This window comes from Ranitomeya variabilis, chromosome 2 (assembly GCF_051348905.1).
Source record: "Ranitomeya variabilis isolate aRanVar5 chromosome 2, aRanVar5.hap1, whole genome shotgun sequence".
Taxonomy (NCBI): domain Eukaryota; kingdom Metazoa; phylum Chordata; class Amphibia; order Anura; family Dendrobatidae; genus Ranitomeya; species Ranitomeya variabilis.
In genome coordinates this window covers 136,357,091-136,373,831 of record NC_135233.1, presented here as the reverse complement: position 1 = coordinate 136,373,831, position 16,741 = coordinate 136,357,091, and the positions used below count along the sequence as shown (strand labels likewise).

The following is a 16,741-nucleotide window of genomic DNA, read 5'->3' as shown; positions in this document are numbered from 1 at the left end:
ATACAAAACATTGATGACACACTGACCAAACACTGATGACACTCGGATACAAAACACTGATGACACTGATACAAAACACTGATGACACACTGACCAAACACTGATGACACTCGGATACAAAGCAGTCATGACATACTGACCAAACACTGATGACACACTGACCAAACACTGATGACGCTCTGATACAAAACATTGATGACACACTGGCCAAACATTGATGACACTCGGATACAAAGCACTGATGACACACTGACCAAACACTGACACTCGGATACAAAACACTGATGACACTCTGATACAAAACACTGATGACACACTGACCAAACACTGATGACACTCGGATACAAAGCATTGATGACACACTGGCCAAACACTGATGACACTCGGATACAAAGCATTGATGACACACTGGCCAAACACTGATGACACTCCGATACAAAGCACTGATGACACACTGGCCAAACACTGATGACACTCGGATACAAAGCACTCATGACATACTGACCAAACACTGATGACGCACTGGCCAAGCATTGATGACACACTGACCAAACACTGATGACACTCTGATACAAAACACTGATGACACACTGACCAAACACTGATGACAATCGTATACAAAACACTGATGACACTCGGATACAAAGCACTGATGGCACACTGACCAAACACTGATGACACTCGGATACAAAGCATTGATGACACACTGGCCAAACACTGGTGACACTCGGATACAAAGCACTGATGACACGCTGACCAAACACTGGTGACACTCGGATACAAAGCACTGATGACACACTGGCCAAACACTGATGACACTCGGATACAAAGCATTGATGACACTCGGATACAAAGCATTGATGACACAGTGGCCAAACACTGATGACACTCGGATACAAGGCACTTATGACACACTGACCAAACACTGATGACACTTGGATACAAAGTATTGATGACACACTGGCCAAACACTGATGACACACTGGCCAAACACTGATGACACACTGGCCAAACACTGATGACACTCGGATACAAAGCACTGATGACACACTGGCCAAACACTGATGACACTCGGATACAAAGCATTGATGACACACTGACCAAACACTGATGACACTCGGATACAAAGCATTGATGACACACTGGCCAAACACTGATGACACTCGGATACAAAGCACTGATGACACACTGGCCAAACACTGATGACACTCGGATACAAAGCACTGATGACATACTGACCAAACACTGACACTCGGATACAAAGCATTGATGACACACTGGCCAAACACTGATGACACTCGGATACAAAGCATTGATGACACACTGGCCAAACACTGATGACACTCGGATACAAAGCACTGATGACACACTGGCCAAACACTGATGACACTCGGATGCAAAGCACTCATGACATACTGACCAAACACTGATGACACACTGGCCAAACACTGATGACACTCGGATACAAAGCACTGATGACACACTGACCAAACACTGATGACACTCGGATACAAAGCACTGATGACACACTGGCCAAACACTGATGACACTCGGATACAAAGCACTGATGACACACTGGCCAAACACTGATGACACTCGGATACAAAGCACTGATGACACACTGGCCAAACACTGATGACACTCGGATACAAAGCACTGATGACATACTGACCAAACACTGATGACACTCGGATACAAAGCTGTCATGATTCCCAATGGCAGGGAAACATCAAAACACAAAAATAACGGACGAGCTCTGGGTGATGGAATCTCGAGCTGACCGTGAGCTAAATCTACCACACAACTAATAGTAGCCAGGGAGCATACCTGATTAACCCTAGATGCCACGCGCCAGCCGGAGGACTAATTACCCCTGGTAGAGGAAGGAACAGACCTGGCTTACCTCTAGGGAAATACCCCAAAAGATGATAGCAGCCCCCCACATGTAATGACGGTGAGTTTAGAGGAAAAGACATACACAGTATGAAGGTAGATTTAGCAAAGAGAGGTCCACTTACTAGATAGCAGAAGGATACAAAAGAGGACTTCACGGTCAACTGAAAACCCTATCAAAAAACCATCCTGAAATTACTTTAAGACTCCTGTGTCAACTCATGACACAGGAGTGGCAATTTCAGCCCGCAAGAGCTTCCAGCTACAGAGAAAAACAAAACTGCAAACTGGACTAAAGATACAAAACAAAAGGACAAAGTCCACTTAGCTGATCAGCAGACTAGTAGCCGGAACATGCAACCGAAGGCTCTGGTTACAATGATGACCGGCAAGGAAATGACTGGAGAGCAAGGCTAAATAGGAAACTCCCAAACACTGATGGGAGCAGGTGAACTGAGACAGAAAAGACACACAAGTCACCAGTACCACCAGCAACCACCAGGGGAGCCCAAAAGCGGATTCACAACAGTACCCCCCCCTTAAGGAGGGGGCACCGAACCCTCACGAGAACCACCAGGACGATCTGGATGAGCCCTATAAAAGGCACGAACCAAATCCGAGGCATGAACATCAGAGGCAGTTACCCAAGAATTATCTTCTTGACCATAGCCCTTCCATTTAACCAGATACTGAAGTCTCCGTCTGGAAATACGGGAGTCCAGGATCTTCTCCACAACGTACTCCAATTCACCCCCTACCAGCACAGGAGCAGGAGGTTCAGTAGAAGGAACCACCGGTACCTCATACCTCCGCAACAACGACCGATGGAATACATTATGGATAGCGAAAGATGCCGGGAGGTCCAAGCGAAAGGACACAGGGTTAAGAATCTCCAAAATCCTATAAGGACCGATGAACCGGGGCTTAAACTTAGGAGAAGAAACCCTCATAGGGACAAAACGGGAAGACAACCACACCAAGTCCCCAACACGAAGGCGAGGACCAACACGACGCCGGCGATTAGCAAACTGCTGAGTCCTCTCCTGGGACAACTTCAAATTGTCCACCACTTGTCCCCAAATCCGATGCAACCGATCCACCACAGCATCAACTCCCGGACAATCCGAAGATTCCACCTGACCAGATGAAAAACGAGGGTGAAACCCTGAATTGCAAAAGAAAGGGGAAACCAAAGTGGCAGAACTAGCCCGATTATTAAGAGCAAACTCTGCCAACGGCAAAAAGGCAACCCAGTCATCCTGATCCGCAGACACAAAACACCTCAAATAAGTCTCCAAAGTTTGATTAGCTCGCTCCGTCTGGCCATTAGTCTGAGGATGGAATGCAGACGAAAAAGACAAATCAATTCCCAACCTGGAACAGAATGTCCGCCAAAATCTAGACACGAACTGGGTTCCCCTGTCAGAAACGATGTTTTCCGGAATCCCATGCAGGCGAACCACATTTTGAAAAAACAGAGGGACCAATTCAGATGAGGAAGGCAACTTAGGCAATGGCACCAAATGGACCATTTTAGAAAAACGGTCACACACCACCCAGATGACAGACATCTTCTGAGAAACAGGGAGATCAGAAATAAAGTCCATAGAGATGTGCATCCAAGGCCTCTTCGGAATAGGCAAGGGCAACAATAACCCACTAGCCCTAGAACAACAAGGCTTGGCCCGAGCACAAACATCACAAGACTGCACAAAAACACGCACATCTCGAGACAGGGAAGGCCACCAGAAGGACCTAGCCACCAAATCTCTAGTACCAAAAATTCCAGGATGACCTGCCAGAGTAGAAGAATGAACTTCCGAGATGACTCTACTGGTCCAATCATCAGGAACAAACAGTCTACCAGGTGGACAACGATCAGGTCAATACCCTTCAGAGGTATAGGGACTTCCAGTGGCTCTAAATCAAACCCACAGCGCCTGGCAAAGGACCAATCCATAAGACTCAGGGCGGCGCCAGAGTCCACATAGGCATCCACAGTAATAACTGATAATGAACAAATCAAGGTTACAGACAGAATAAATTTAGACTGTAAAGTGCAAATAGACTTGTCAGCCTTCTTTGTGCGTTTAGAGCATGCTGATATAACATGAGCAGAATCACCACAATAGAAACATAACCCATTTTTACGCCTGTAATTCTGCCGCTCGCTTCTGGACAGAGTTCTGTCACATTGCATATTCTCTGGCGACTTTTCAGAAGATACTGCCAAATGGTGCACAGGCTTGCGCTCCCGCAAACGCCGATCAATCTGAATAGCCATTGTCATGGACTCATTCAGACCTGTAGGCGCAGGGAACCCGACCATAACATCCTTAACGGCATCAGAGAGGCCCTCTCTGAAATTTGCCGCTAGGGCGCACTCATTCCATTGAGTAAGCACAGACCATTTACGAAATTTTTGGCAGTATATCTCTGCTTCATCTTGCCCTTGAGATAGGGCTATCAAAGCTTTTTCAGCTTGAATCTCCAAATTAGGTTCCTCATAAAGCAAGCCTAAAGCCAGAAAAAAGGCATCCACATTGAGCAACGCAGGATCCCCTGGTGTCAATGAAAATGCCCAGTTTTGAGGGTCACCTCGCAGCAAAGAAATCACAATCTTAACCTGCTGGACAGGATCTCCAGAGGAGTGAGGTCTGAGAGAAAGGAATAATTTACAATTATATTTGAAATTCAGAAACCGAGATCTATCTCCGGAAAACACCTCTGGTGTAGGAATCTTAGGTTCAGACATCGGAGTATGTATAACAAATTCTTGTAAATTTTGAACCTTAGTAGCAAGATTATTTAAACCTGCAGCCAAGCTCTGAGGATCCATCTTTAAACAGGTGAGATCAGAGCCATTCAAGGATTAGAAGGAGAGAAAGGCAAAGGCTGTAATTAGAGCTGAAATACAACTGATCCAACTATGGAGCAAACATAGGAAAAAAAAAAAAAAAAAACTCTACAGACTTCTTTTTCTCTCCTTTCTTCTGCCAGTAACTTTAACACGGGCCGGTCATACTGTCATGATTCCCAATGGCAGGGAAACATCAAAACACAAAAATAACGGACGAGCTCTGGGTGATGGAATCTCGAGCTGACCGTGAGCTAAATCTACCACACAACTAATAGTAGCCAGGGAGCATACCTGATTAACCCTAGATGCCACGCGCCAGCCGGAGGACTAACTACCCCTGGTAGAGGAAGGAACAGACCTGGCTTACCTCTAGGGAAATACCCCAAAAGATGATAGCAGCCCCCCACATGTAATGACGGTGAGTTTAGAGGAAAAGACATACACAGTATGAAGGTAGATTTAGCAAAGAGAGGTCCACTTACTAGATAGCAGAAGGATACAAAAGAGGACTTCACGGTCAACTGAAAACCCTATCAAAAAACCATCCTGAAATTACTTTAAGACTCCTGTGTCAACTCATGACACAGGAGTGGCAATTTCAGCCCGCAAGAGCTTCCAGCTACAGAGAAAAACAAAACTGCAAACTGGACTAAAGATACAAAACAAAAGGACAAAGTCCACTTAGCTGATCAGCAGACTAGTAGCAGGAACATGCAACCGAAGGCTCTGGTTACAATGATGACCGGCAAGGAAATGACTGGAGAGCAAGGCTAAATAGGAAACTCCCAAACACTGATGGGAGCAGGTGAACTGAGACAGAAAAGACACACAAGTCACCAGTACCACCAGCAACCACCAGGGGAGCCCAAAAGCGGATTCACAACACAAAGCACTGATGACACACTGACCAAACACTGATGACACTCTGATACAAAGCACTGATGACACATTGGCCAAACACTGATGACACTCGGATACAAAGCACTGATGACACATTGGCCAAACACTGATGACACTCGGTTACAAAGCACTGATGACATACTGACCAAACACTGATAACACACTGGCCAAACACTGATGACACTCGGATACAAAGCACTGATGACACACTGACCAAACACTGATGACACTCGGATACAAAGCACTGATGACATACTGACCAAACACTGATGACACTCGGATACAAAGCACTGATGACATACTGACCAAACACTGATAACACACTGGCCAAACACTGATGACACTCGGATACAAAGCACTGATGACACACTGACCAAACACTGATGACACTCGGATACAAAGCACCATTCTAATCACAGCTACACCTGTGACCGCTATACGCTCTCATGGCCTCACTACGCCTCCATTCTGGATAGCACAAACAGCGCCCCCTAGCTGTAACGGGTCACTGCCTCACACTGTATACTGAAACATTTGGTTACATTTATTCTTTCTGGGTGATTGAATGGATTTATGCTTTTTCATTCAAGCACTTTACTTCAGAATGGAAAAAATAAAAAATAAATTAGTTGATGTGCTTCACCACAAAGTCTAAAAATACTGTGTGATTTTTAACAAAGCAAAGATTTCTAGATTTCTCCACTCTATATTTTCTTAATTACTGTAATGCAATCTTCCAAGACCTAATGCTGGTAAAAAAAATAAAACATTTGTGTGTTCTTCAGCCAGTTTGTCATATAGATAGTGAATTATTTCCAGTGTTAACGCCTATTATTATTATTATACATTTTTTATAGTGCCATTTATTCCATGGCACTTTACATGTGAAAAGGGAGCAAATATAGACAAATACAATAAACATGAGCAAAAACAAGGCACTAACAGGTATAGAAGGAGAGAAGACCCTGCACGCGAGATCTCACTGTCTGCATTGTATGATAATTTATTAATTTCATGTTTACAAAAGTCTTAGCTACGTTTATTACGTTTATGGTAATATTTCTTCATTTTATCTTGTGGGAATTCTTACATGTGTTGTTGTTTTCTGATTCTGCACCTGGCTAGAGTCATGTGTGGCTACCTCTGGTTGTGATCCGTTCTTACTGTAGTAGACAAATGAAAAATACTTAAGTCACTTCCCTTTTATTCCAAATGTAGACTTTGTGCCATAAAATTGTTCTCAGAAGTAAATTGCATGAGAAGACAAATCCTATTGATGTTCATCCAAAGATGACATAAACGTAATACTTGACTGATCTGAGATGTTAAATGTTCCCTGAAGTCCACCTTTAAATTACTGGCTAATGCATTTGAAAGTGACATTTACAGGGCTTTTTACTGTCTTCTTTTGCCACCTCATTTAGAGGTCTCCACAAGGTGAGGAGTAGTCAGTGGGCACACACCTTGCAAGTAATAATTTAAATGGATTTCATGCAGAACGTCTGAAATGGTTATTTTCCTTCTTTCTGTAGTTATTGCACTTTTCCTGCCCCTTTAATAACATTGAGGAGTATCCCAAAATTCTACCTCCAAGAAATATAATTTCATTGCCAATTTTGATTTGTGCCAAATAAACCACAGTTTGAAAATATTATGGAGGATATGTCCTCAAACTATACTGCTCTAAGGGCAGCTTACACCGGGCAGGTCCTTTCTCTGATTAAGTCATCATGGCACCAAAAATGTCCCATTTATCTGATAGGACCAATCAAAGAATACACACGACACCTTGTTACACGATGAGTTCGGTGTGTTCTTGAAGGGAAAGCTTACGATCACTCCCGCCTCCGGCTGCCCTCCTTAAAGCAACTGGCTCTTTACATGGAATGCAGATACGCCGAATCCAGGAACCAATCAGCGCTCAGAGAATCGGAGAGAACACTTCCCTCATGAGCACAACTATGTACCCAATGTGTTTCGTCCCTCCTACTTGCCAAGGGAGCAACATTTTGTATCGTTCTGTCCATAATTAAAGCCGGCCTGTCCCCATAGTATGCTTCCCTTACACCAGACAACCTTCTTTAAGCCATGAATCATAATCAATTACTGGTCTCTGCGACTAGTTTTAGTTTGTATAGCAGAGCAGAGGTATAAAAGTGGTTGTGCAGTCTTGGCAAACCCTGTCTATATGCCCTGTTTGAGTGGAGAGTGCTTTTGATTGTCTATGACCCCGATACATCAAGATCGGTGATTTTCCCTCCGGTCTCGATGAAGAAATGTATTCAGGTCAGATGCTCCTAATTCATTAAGAGAAGCACACCTCTTAATGAATTAATGAATTCATGCCAAGACGCATGAAGGCTGTGATTAAACATGGTTATTCCACAAAATATTGATTTATGAACTCTTCCTGAGTTAAAACGTTAGTATTGTTCTTTCTAAATTATTTTGAACTTGTTTTTTTTTTTTGCATTATTTGAGGTCTGCAAGCAATGCATTTTTTTGTTATTTTGACCATTTCTCATTTTCAGAAAATAAATACAAAATTTATTGCTTGGAACGTCGGAGACATGTTGTCAGTAGTTTATAGAACAATTTACATTTTACGCAAAAGTATACCTATAAAGAGAGAAATCAGACAAACTGAAAATTTTGCAGTGGTCTCTTAATTTTTGCCAGAGCTGTAGATCAGTTGACTGCTGGTCTGTCTGGAAAGACCTCCATTGCATATAGTCAGAGTTTAAAGGGAATATGTCACCAGCTTCTTGCTGCCCCATCAGCAAGCAGCATGAGGTATACTGTAGACAGAAACACTGATTCCAGCATTGTGTCACTTACTGGGCTGCTTGTTGCAGGTTTGATAAAATCATTGTTTTATCTGCTGCCGATCTGCCAGTTTTCTGAAGGCGGAGCTCTTTATAACCCGCTCACATCACTAATTAACAGCTTTCTGTGTACACTGCATAGGCATAAAGCTTCCAGTGGTGGGGTCGGAGTTATACAGAGCTCATGAATATGGAGGATTATATGGCAGCAGGTTCACCAGTCCTCTAGTGATAATCTTCTGCTGATAAAACAGCGATATTATCAAAACTACAGCAAGCAGCTCACTATGCTGGAATTAAGGTCTGCCTTTAACCAGACACAGTACAGAAATGATCTTGTTCCTACCAGGCATATCTCTGTGAGGTGTACTGTCACTAGGTCAGTTTTTTTATGTTCATAAATATTTATTTGAGAATATTCTGTGGTGTTTTCGGTATATGGAAGTAATATAGAGGTTCACACTCACCATTTCCATTTAGTCAGGTTTATACTGTTCTGTGACTGCAGGAGGACCAGCGCTTTTCACACATCCCATGGGAGCAATGAATACATGAAATTCTGAAGCCATCTTCTGATTTTGACTATGTATATGAATGATTTAAAAGCTTCCTATACGATAGGTGTGATATTTTGTGCAGTTTGGGTCACATTCAGCGGGATGGAAGGAAACACTTATCATAACAGATTGCTTCCTGGATTTTATATGTCATTTTATTTATTTTATTCTAGAATGCTGAGGCCTGGAACAATTTGTCATCTGCATACATCAGACTGAGACAGAAGTAAGTACCCTAAATGGACTGGAGCCAGGCTAAAGCCAAAAAGCCAAGATACGATAATTCTGATCATGCATTTTACAGTACTACAATCTATGAATATGGTTTCTGTTTTTTTCTGCAGTGTCAAAAATATTAGGGTTAACAAGAAAAATACCGTACTTTGCATGCCGCATTGCTAATGCTGTGATTTAACTTATACATGATATATGAAAATATATATTTTTTATCTTTTCACATACATATTTTTAAGATTATGCCTAAAATATTAAATATATTGAGATCTCACCCGTGGGATTCATATCTAGCTGTTCCCTCACCCCAAGCAGGACAACTACTGCTTCCAAGGGGTGAATAGATAGAAGTCTACCAGTGTATGTGTTCTACTGTACCTGTATGGAATATACTGTGCAGTAATGGTCTTGGACCGCCATTAGACATTGCCTCTTGGTGACAGCTATTTCATCTTTACAGTGAGAGCCACCCTCTGATTTCATGGAAAGAAATTATGGATTTGCCTTCTCTGTTACAAATAGATGAAATTTGCTAAGATTGGCGTTTCATTTCCCAGTCTTAAACCAAAACCCATTGGAATAAGATGTGTCCAATTTATTATCTGTTGAACATCTCTTACTAAATTTAGGGAATTGTCGGCCTCAAGCTGAAGTCATGGCTGACCTAAATTTCCACCATCATTTTCACAAGTGTCTGGTGTAATTAACATTGAATTTTCCAGATTCTAATTAGCCATGCCCCCTTATGATAAGCCCCACTTTGTTTTTAAAAAGTTGTTGAGAACAGCGAAAAACCAGAAATGTTTCACTTTGTTCTCCAAACTTTGGCCTTTTTTTTACAGCTCTTGATAAATCCTGTTATATAAAGTTATTTACCGTGTGGGGTATTTTACTAAAGTCATTGAGGGTAAATGGCCTGGATCTGCCCTCAATATCAAATTGGTGGGGGTTTGTTGGCTTCAAAATCGTAACATCACATAAAAAATGCTATGGGGCTGATTCATTAAACGATTTGCGCCAGAAATCTTGCCGAAAAATTGTTTGAGATGTCACAGTTGCACAAGAAATATGTGACCTTTTTTACACCAGCGAAGCCAACTTTTTGAAAAGTGGGTGGAGGTTAGCGAGGACTAAGCATGTCAGATAGTTCATTATAACTTAGACCATAAAAGTGTTGGAAATTATGACAGAAATATTCTCCAAATGCAGTACATTTCTTACGCTGGCGCATGGCAGATGAAAGGTGTACCAAATTCAGTAAGACTTGTATGCCTCTAATGAATTTGGCATATCCTATTCCGGTGTGTTGAAGAGAAAAAGTATCAAATCCATAAAGATATCTCCGGAGAGGGGACTTATCACCCTCACATTAAACATGTGGGATTAATTATAGCTGGTGAAGTGAGAAAGAACCAACACTTCAAACTCCATTGAAGTAGGACCTCCTGCCACGAACAGGTAATTGCAACAGAGTTCTGATGAGAACCAGCCAGAAAGGCTAGGATTCAGATACTCTGAAGCAGAGAAGTACACTTCTGAGGCAAGGGGGCTTCGTCTCAGACACTCTGCAGCCAGTGGTCAGTGATGAATATTAGGGTTTGCATTTATGGAAGATACATTTTCATTGTTGAAGCAAAGGGACGAACATAACGCATTCACTCACATCACCATAAGGCTGGCCGAGCACCTCCAACTTAATATCGGTCAAATGGATTATGATATCTATGCCATATTTCATCTGTATAGAAAAGGTAGAATCGTGATAGGAAACATGACAACAATATCTCCCGCCTGGGACCTCTAGGGGCGAAGATATCCTGAAAGTTTATGAGATATCCCCAAAAACTTCTAAAAGACCTATAACATCCCTTGACCCTCTCCCCCCATATGAGCTCACTAAGGGAAGATATGTGGGCGTAAGTTTGATCTAATGAAAAGCAGAGTTTGAGTTTTGGTCATTTGCCAGTCCTGGAAGGTACAGCTTGCTGTGGCTCAGTCCATTTTGCTTAAAGGAGTACCTTTCACTGCTAATCTCTGATCCATTTCCGTGACACAAGTTTTGTACTTTTCGTTTGTTATCTCTTTCACTGTTTGTAATCGTATATACTGTATTGTTTTGTTCCCATTTTGTAACCTTTTTATATTTTTTATAAACACTGGCTACCTTTCCATATTAAAGATGTTAAATGTAATAGCTCCATTCCTCTAGCTCTCTGAACCGCATCCTGTAACTGGTGTCCAATCGGTCGGAGGTATATATACCATACGCTCACTGTGAGTTCCCCAATAACTGGCCTAGAAGTGGAAACAGCCATAGCCTCGTCCATCTCTCATAAGTCAATTGGTCCTGATGATTGGAGGCAGTGGAGTTGCATTCCGTGACAAATTGGTGGAATCTGCAGGATTTTCCCTGCTGTTATCCCTGACACAGTGCACCCTTCGTCAAGACAGAAGTACAAAATACCAGATTTGTTTATTCTGGTGCCTATGTGTCTTCAGATTTTGAAAGCTCTGATCAGCTTTTTTTCATGTGGCTTCTGATGAGACATCAGTACCTGAATGGGAACAGTGTTTTTCTACAGCTAATGCCACTTTGTTCTAATGTTAATGGCTGGCATCACACCAATTAAATGCTTCTGATGGGACATAGTTGGCACAGGATAACTCCTTTAATGCTAGACGTCTGAGCAGTGGTTCCATTGAAACATATTCTTTTTGTACTAATGCATCTTTTTGCTTTGAATGGATTATGTGCATCTCTTAAGATCTCTCTTCATGCAGGCTATATATTCTTTATAAGGCCACCATCCATGCTGCATCACTTTCTATCATTTGTCATATCCTTTACCAAGGAAGAATATGAAAGGTGCATTCCACTTTAGTAATGTCTTCCAGCTGTAGCGTTTGATTAGGGCTGTATACTCTCACTTCATTCACTTTCAGAGCAAAGATCAGACAAAGGGTCGGGGTCTTGTATAACTCATTGATTGAAAACATTTGTGATTCATTACTATCAGTCCCATTTTCCAGGTCTCTGTTCACACTACCATTATTCTGTTGGGAAATGCTCCATAGCACACGTTACGTGCTAATAAACATGACCTCAGGCATATCTCCTGCCAGGGATGTTGATAGGTTGACTTTTTGCACTAGCATTTTCTGTAGCACAATTTATCATTGGGTTTTAAAAATATGCCATAACGTTAAATCTTTAAAGTAAAAGGATCACAGTCACCTTATTTCTTGGTAGGTTTCTGTAGCTTTTACTAGCGGAGTATAAAAGTGATAGATGATGTTATGAAACAACTTTCAAAACTTGGTTGAGTTCTTTTTCAGATATGGAGCAGGGTGTAAATACGTAATGTAAAGCACCCCTGTGTACGGAGATGGTTCAGGAGAAGTACAATGCGATGGATGGAGCTCGCTTGCCAGCAGCTGTTGACAGTTCTGTGCAAACATATGCTCCAGATTTTCGTTTACAAGTTTACTGACTTAGTACACCTTAACACAGAGGTATTTCGCATGTTTATTCCCTATGCGCAAAGTAAAGCACTTTCTAAAAAGCCTTCATTAAAATGTTTCTAGCATCTAGATGCGGCAGAATGTCTGTAAGTCCTTTTATCAAGTTAATTGCTTTAAAGCACTGTTACAAACTTATCAGAGCTGCTCCTGGCAACTCTTTGCTCTACCGCTCCCTCCTCTCAGTGTTAGAGCTAGCAGCAGGAATGGGGAGTGGGTTGTACACATATCTGCAGTGGACAGGGGAGAAAGCATCTTGGAGAGGACACAGCGAACAAGCTATAGAAAGGAGGAAAGAACATGGAAAGGAAATAATTGAGGTTCTGGAGCTTAGCTGACGCAAGAGAGTAAGTAAAGACAGGATAACCCAGAAAACACAAAGCGATCAAATCCAGCATGTATTCCAGGGAGGGACACTCCCACAAGGGAAAATATCCAAACTTGGATAAGATGGCAAACTGCATATCAGAAGTCTTGAGGATTGTGGACCGAAGCTAAGGCTATTTTATGTTAAATGTAACCACAAACATATGTAAAAATCAGTTTCCTATGTCGAAAATGCTAATGGACAATAAAAGGAATGCTAATGATTGGATATAGTGTTTGTTCTATGTGAAGTAACCAATTTGACGTAGAACAGGGGTTAATTGTGTTGTATTTTTTAAGAAGGGAGGGTGAGAATTACATGTAGTTCTCATGAAATACTGACACTGGAACATCTCCTCTCAGAACTCTGCATTGTGCCTTTCCTCTGTTATTCATCCTGGAAATGCAGTGATAAATTTACAGACTGTCAGCACGGATTGGATAGTGTCAGAATATGTGGGGATAGCCTCCATTATTAAGGGGAGGTGTCACGTCCAGAAGAGTAACAGTGGGATGATGCTATACGATAATTTACTACAATAGACGTGTAAGGAGAGATGACAGACATTCATTACGAGCCACAATACAATTTACTTTCACGGCGTTTTTCTGTGTTAAATTAGATACTGTATATTAACCTGAACAGCGGCCTGCAGCAAATGAAGCGTAACCACTTGCATTTTTCTAGTTTACATTATATCTCAATTCTCCGTGACTTTCAGCATCCATACTACTGTCAGTAAATGAAAACAAGGCGGAAATGTCATCCTGACCTTGTCCTGTCTTCATTGGTTATGTGCGTATTACAATGTGTAGATAGAAATAAAGCTATGTGTCCGGGTTAGAGGGCAGGAGATATGTACTAATAGCGTTCATTGCACACAAAGAATTGCCAACAACACTGTGACTTTCTAGAGCTGTGTAAAGTTAAAGGGGGTCTCCAAAACTATTCCCTGACTGCAGTTTGTTTTTGCGCTTTACTCGCCTCCCCCCTGGTCCGGCACTGAGTCTCCACTTCTGCTCCCGGTGTTTGTTGTTGTCTGCAGTGCTGATGTCTGCCAACAGTGCTGCAGCCAGTCTGTGAGCTGAGCGGCTTGTGTCGTCAACAGTGCTGCAGCCAGTCTGTGAGCTGAGCGGCTTGTGTCGTCAACAGTGCTGCAGCCAGTCTGTGAGCTGAGCGGCTTGTGTCGTCAACAGTGCTGCAGCCAGTCTGTGAGCTGAGCGGCTTGTGTCGTCAACAGTGCTGCAGCCAGTCTGTGAGCTGAGCGGCTTGTGTCGTCAACAGTGCTGCAGCCAGTCTGTGAGCTGAGCGGCTTGTGTCGTCAACTCGGATCGAGCCGCTGAGCTCAGTTACTGGCTGCAGTGCTGTCGATGTAATATTAGAGCTGCAGACTATAGCAAACACCAGGAGAAGTGGTAGAGACTCAGCACTGGACCCAGGGGGATGAGTAAGGCTACTTTCACACATCAGTTTTTTGCCGTCAGGCACAATCCGGCGAATTTTGAAAAAAAGACGACAGAGAGAGAGACACCAGAATGGGAAAATGCATGATTTGCGTAAATAAACAGATTCAGTGGCCGGATTCCATAATTTCACCTCACGTTTTCTCCGGCCGCTGGAAAAAGAATTTTCGACGGATCGGCAAAAAACGGATGAAATGTGAGGCCATCCGGCGTTAAGTCTATGAGAGAAAAACAGCTCCGGCGGCAATTTTTGCCGGATCCGTTTTTTTCAAAATTCACCAGATTGTGCCTGACAGCAAAAAAATGATGTGTGAAAGCAGCCTAAGGCAAAGGCTTGTTTGTTTGTTTTTTAAGCAAGTTGCAGTCAGGCGAGAACAGGAAACCCCTTTTATACTACGTTTATAAAAATTGGAGGTCTCTAAATATAAGAAAAGAAGCTGAAATGTGAAAAGTGAAGGCTTTATTAAACATAAAGTATATTGATAAGTCAATTCTAATAATACAGTGGAGGAAATAAGTATTTGGTCCCTTGCTGATTTTGTAAGTTTGCACACTGACAAAGACATGAACAGTCTATAATTTTAAGGGTAGGTTAATTTTAACATTGGAGCTTCAACTCCCTCCATAAGTTTTCTATGGGATTAAGGTCTGGAGACTGGCTAGGCCACGCCATGACCTTAATGTGCTTCTTTTTGAGCCACTCCTTTGTTGCCTTGGCTGTATGTTTTAGGTCATTGTCTTGCTGGAAGACCCAGCCACAACTCATTCTTAATGTCCTGGCAGTGGAAAGGAGGTTGTCACGCAGGATTTTACGGTACATGGCTCCTTCCATTCTCCCATTGAATCAGTGAAATAGTCCTGTGCCCTTAGCAGAGAAACAATCTGCAAACATAATGCTTCCACCTCCATGCTTGACAGTGGGGACGGAGTTCTTTGGGTCATAGGCAGAATTTCTCTTCCTCCAAACACGGCGAGCTCAATTTTTCTCTCATCTGACCACAGCACCTTCTCTCAATCACTCACAGAATCATCCAGGTGTTCATTGGTAGACTTCAGACGGGCCTGCACATGTGCCTTCTTGAGCAGGAGTACCTTGCAGGCAGTGCAGAATTTTAAACCTTTAGGCTGTGTGCACACTTTCTGGATTTTTCGTGTTTTTTTTCCGCTATAAAACCGCGAAAAAAACGCTCACATTAAGCATCCTATTAAAAGAATGCAATCCGCATTTTGTCCTGAGCAGAAACGCATTCCGGAAAAAAACACAGTATGTTCATTAATTTGCGGAATCGCGGGGATTTCGCACACATAGGAATGCATTGATCCGCTTACTTCCCGCATGGGGCTATGCCCACCTTGCGGGAAGTAAGCGGATCATGTGCGGTTGGTACCCAGGGTGGAGGAGAGGAGACTCTCCTCCAGGGACTAGGCACCATATCACTGTTAAAAAAAAGAATTAAAATAAAAAATAGTGATATGCTCACCTTCCAATGGACCCCGGAGTCCTCCCGCCTCTCAGCGGTGCACGTGGCGGCTTCCGTTCCCAGGGATGCTGTGTGCGAAGGACCTGGGATGACGTCGCAGTCACGTGACCGTGACGTCATCCCAGGTGCTTCGCACACAGCATCCCTGGGAACGGAAGCCGCCGCGTGCACCGCTGAGGAGATCGGGTGATGTAGGAAGGTGAGAATAACAATTTTTTTTGTTATTTTTAACATTAGATCTTTTTACTATTGATGCTGCATAGGTAGCATCAATAGTAAAAAGTTGGTCACACTTGTAAAACACTGTTTGACAAGTGTGACCAACCTGTCAATCAGTTTTCCAAGCGATGCTACAGATCGCTTGGAAAACGCAAGCATTCTGCAAGCTAATTACGCTTGCAAAACGCTAGTGTTTCATGCCAATTCCGCATGCGATATACCCGCGGCAGGAGTTGCGGAATTGCCGTGGAAATTTCTCCTGCAATTCTGCAACGTGTGCACTTAGCCTTACTGCGTAATGTGTTGCCAGTGGTTTTCTTGGTGACTGTGGTCTCAGCTGCTTTGAGATTATTAACAAGTCCGCCCCCCCCCGTGTAGTTTTAGGCTGATCTCTCACCTTCCTCATGATCAAGGAAACCCCAC

General features: G+C 42.8%; 1 protein-coding gene across 2 annotated transcripts in view; it reads left to right on the top strand.

The window, feature by feature from the left end:
• Window positions 1-16,741, top strand: part of TTC27 (tetratricopeptide repeat domain 27) — a 522,480-nt gene that overhangs the window by 430,538 nt on the left and 75,201 nt on the right. For both annotated transcript variants that reach the window (XM_077283015.1, XM_077283016.1), the window contains one exon: window positions 9,209-9,261. In XM_077283015.1, the coding sequence (XP_077139130.1) occupies window positions 9,209-9,261 (53 nt within the window). The remainder of the gene's footprint in view (window positions 1-9,208; window positions 9,262-16,741) is intronic.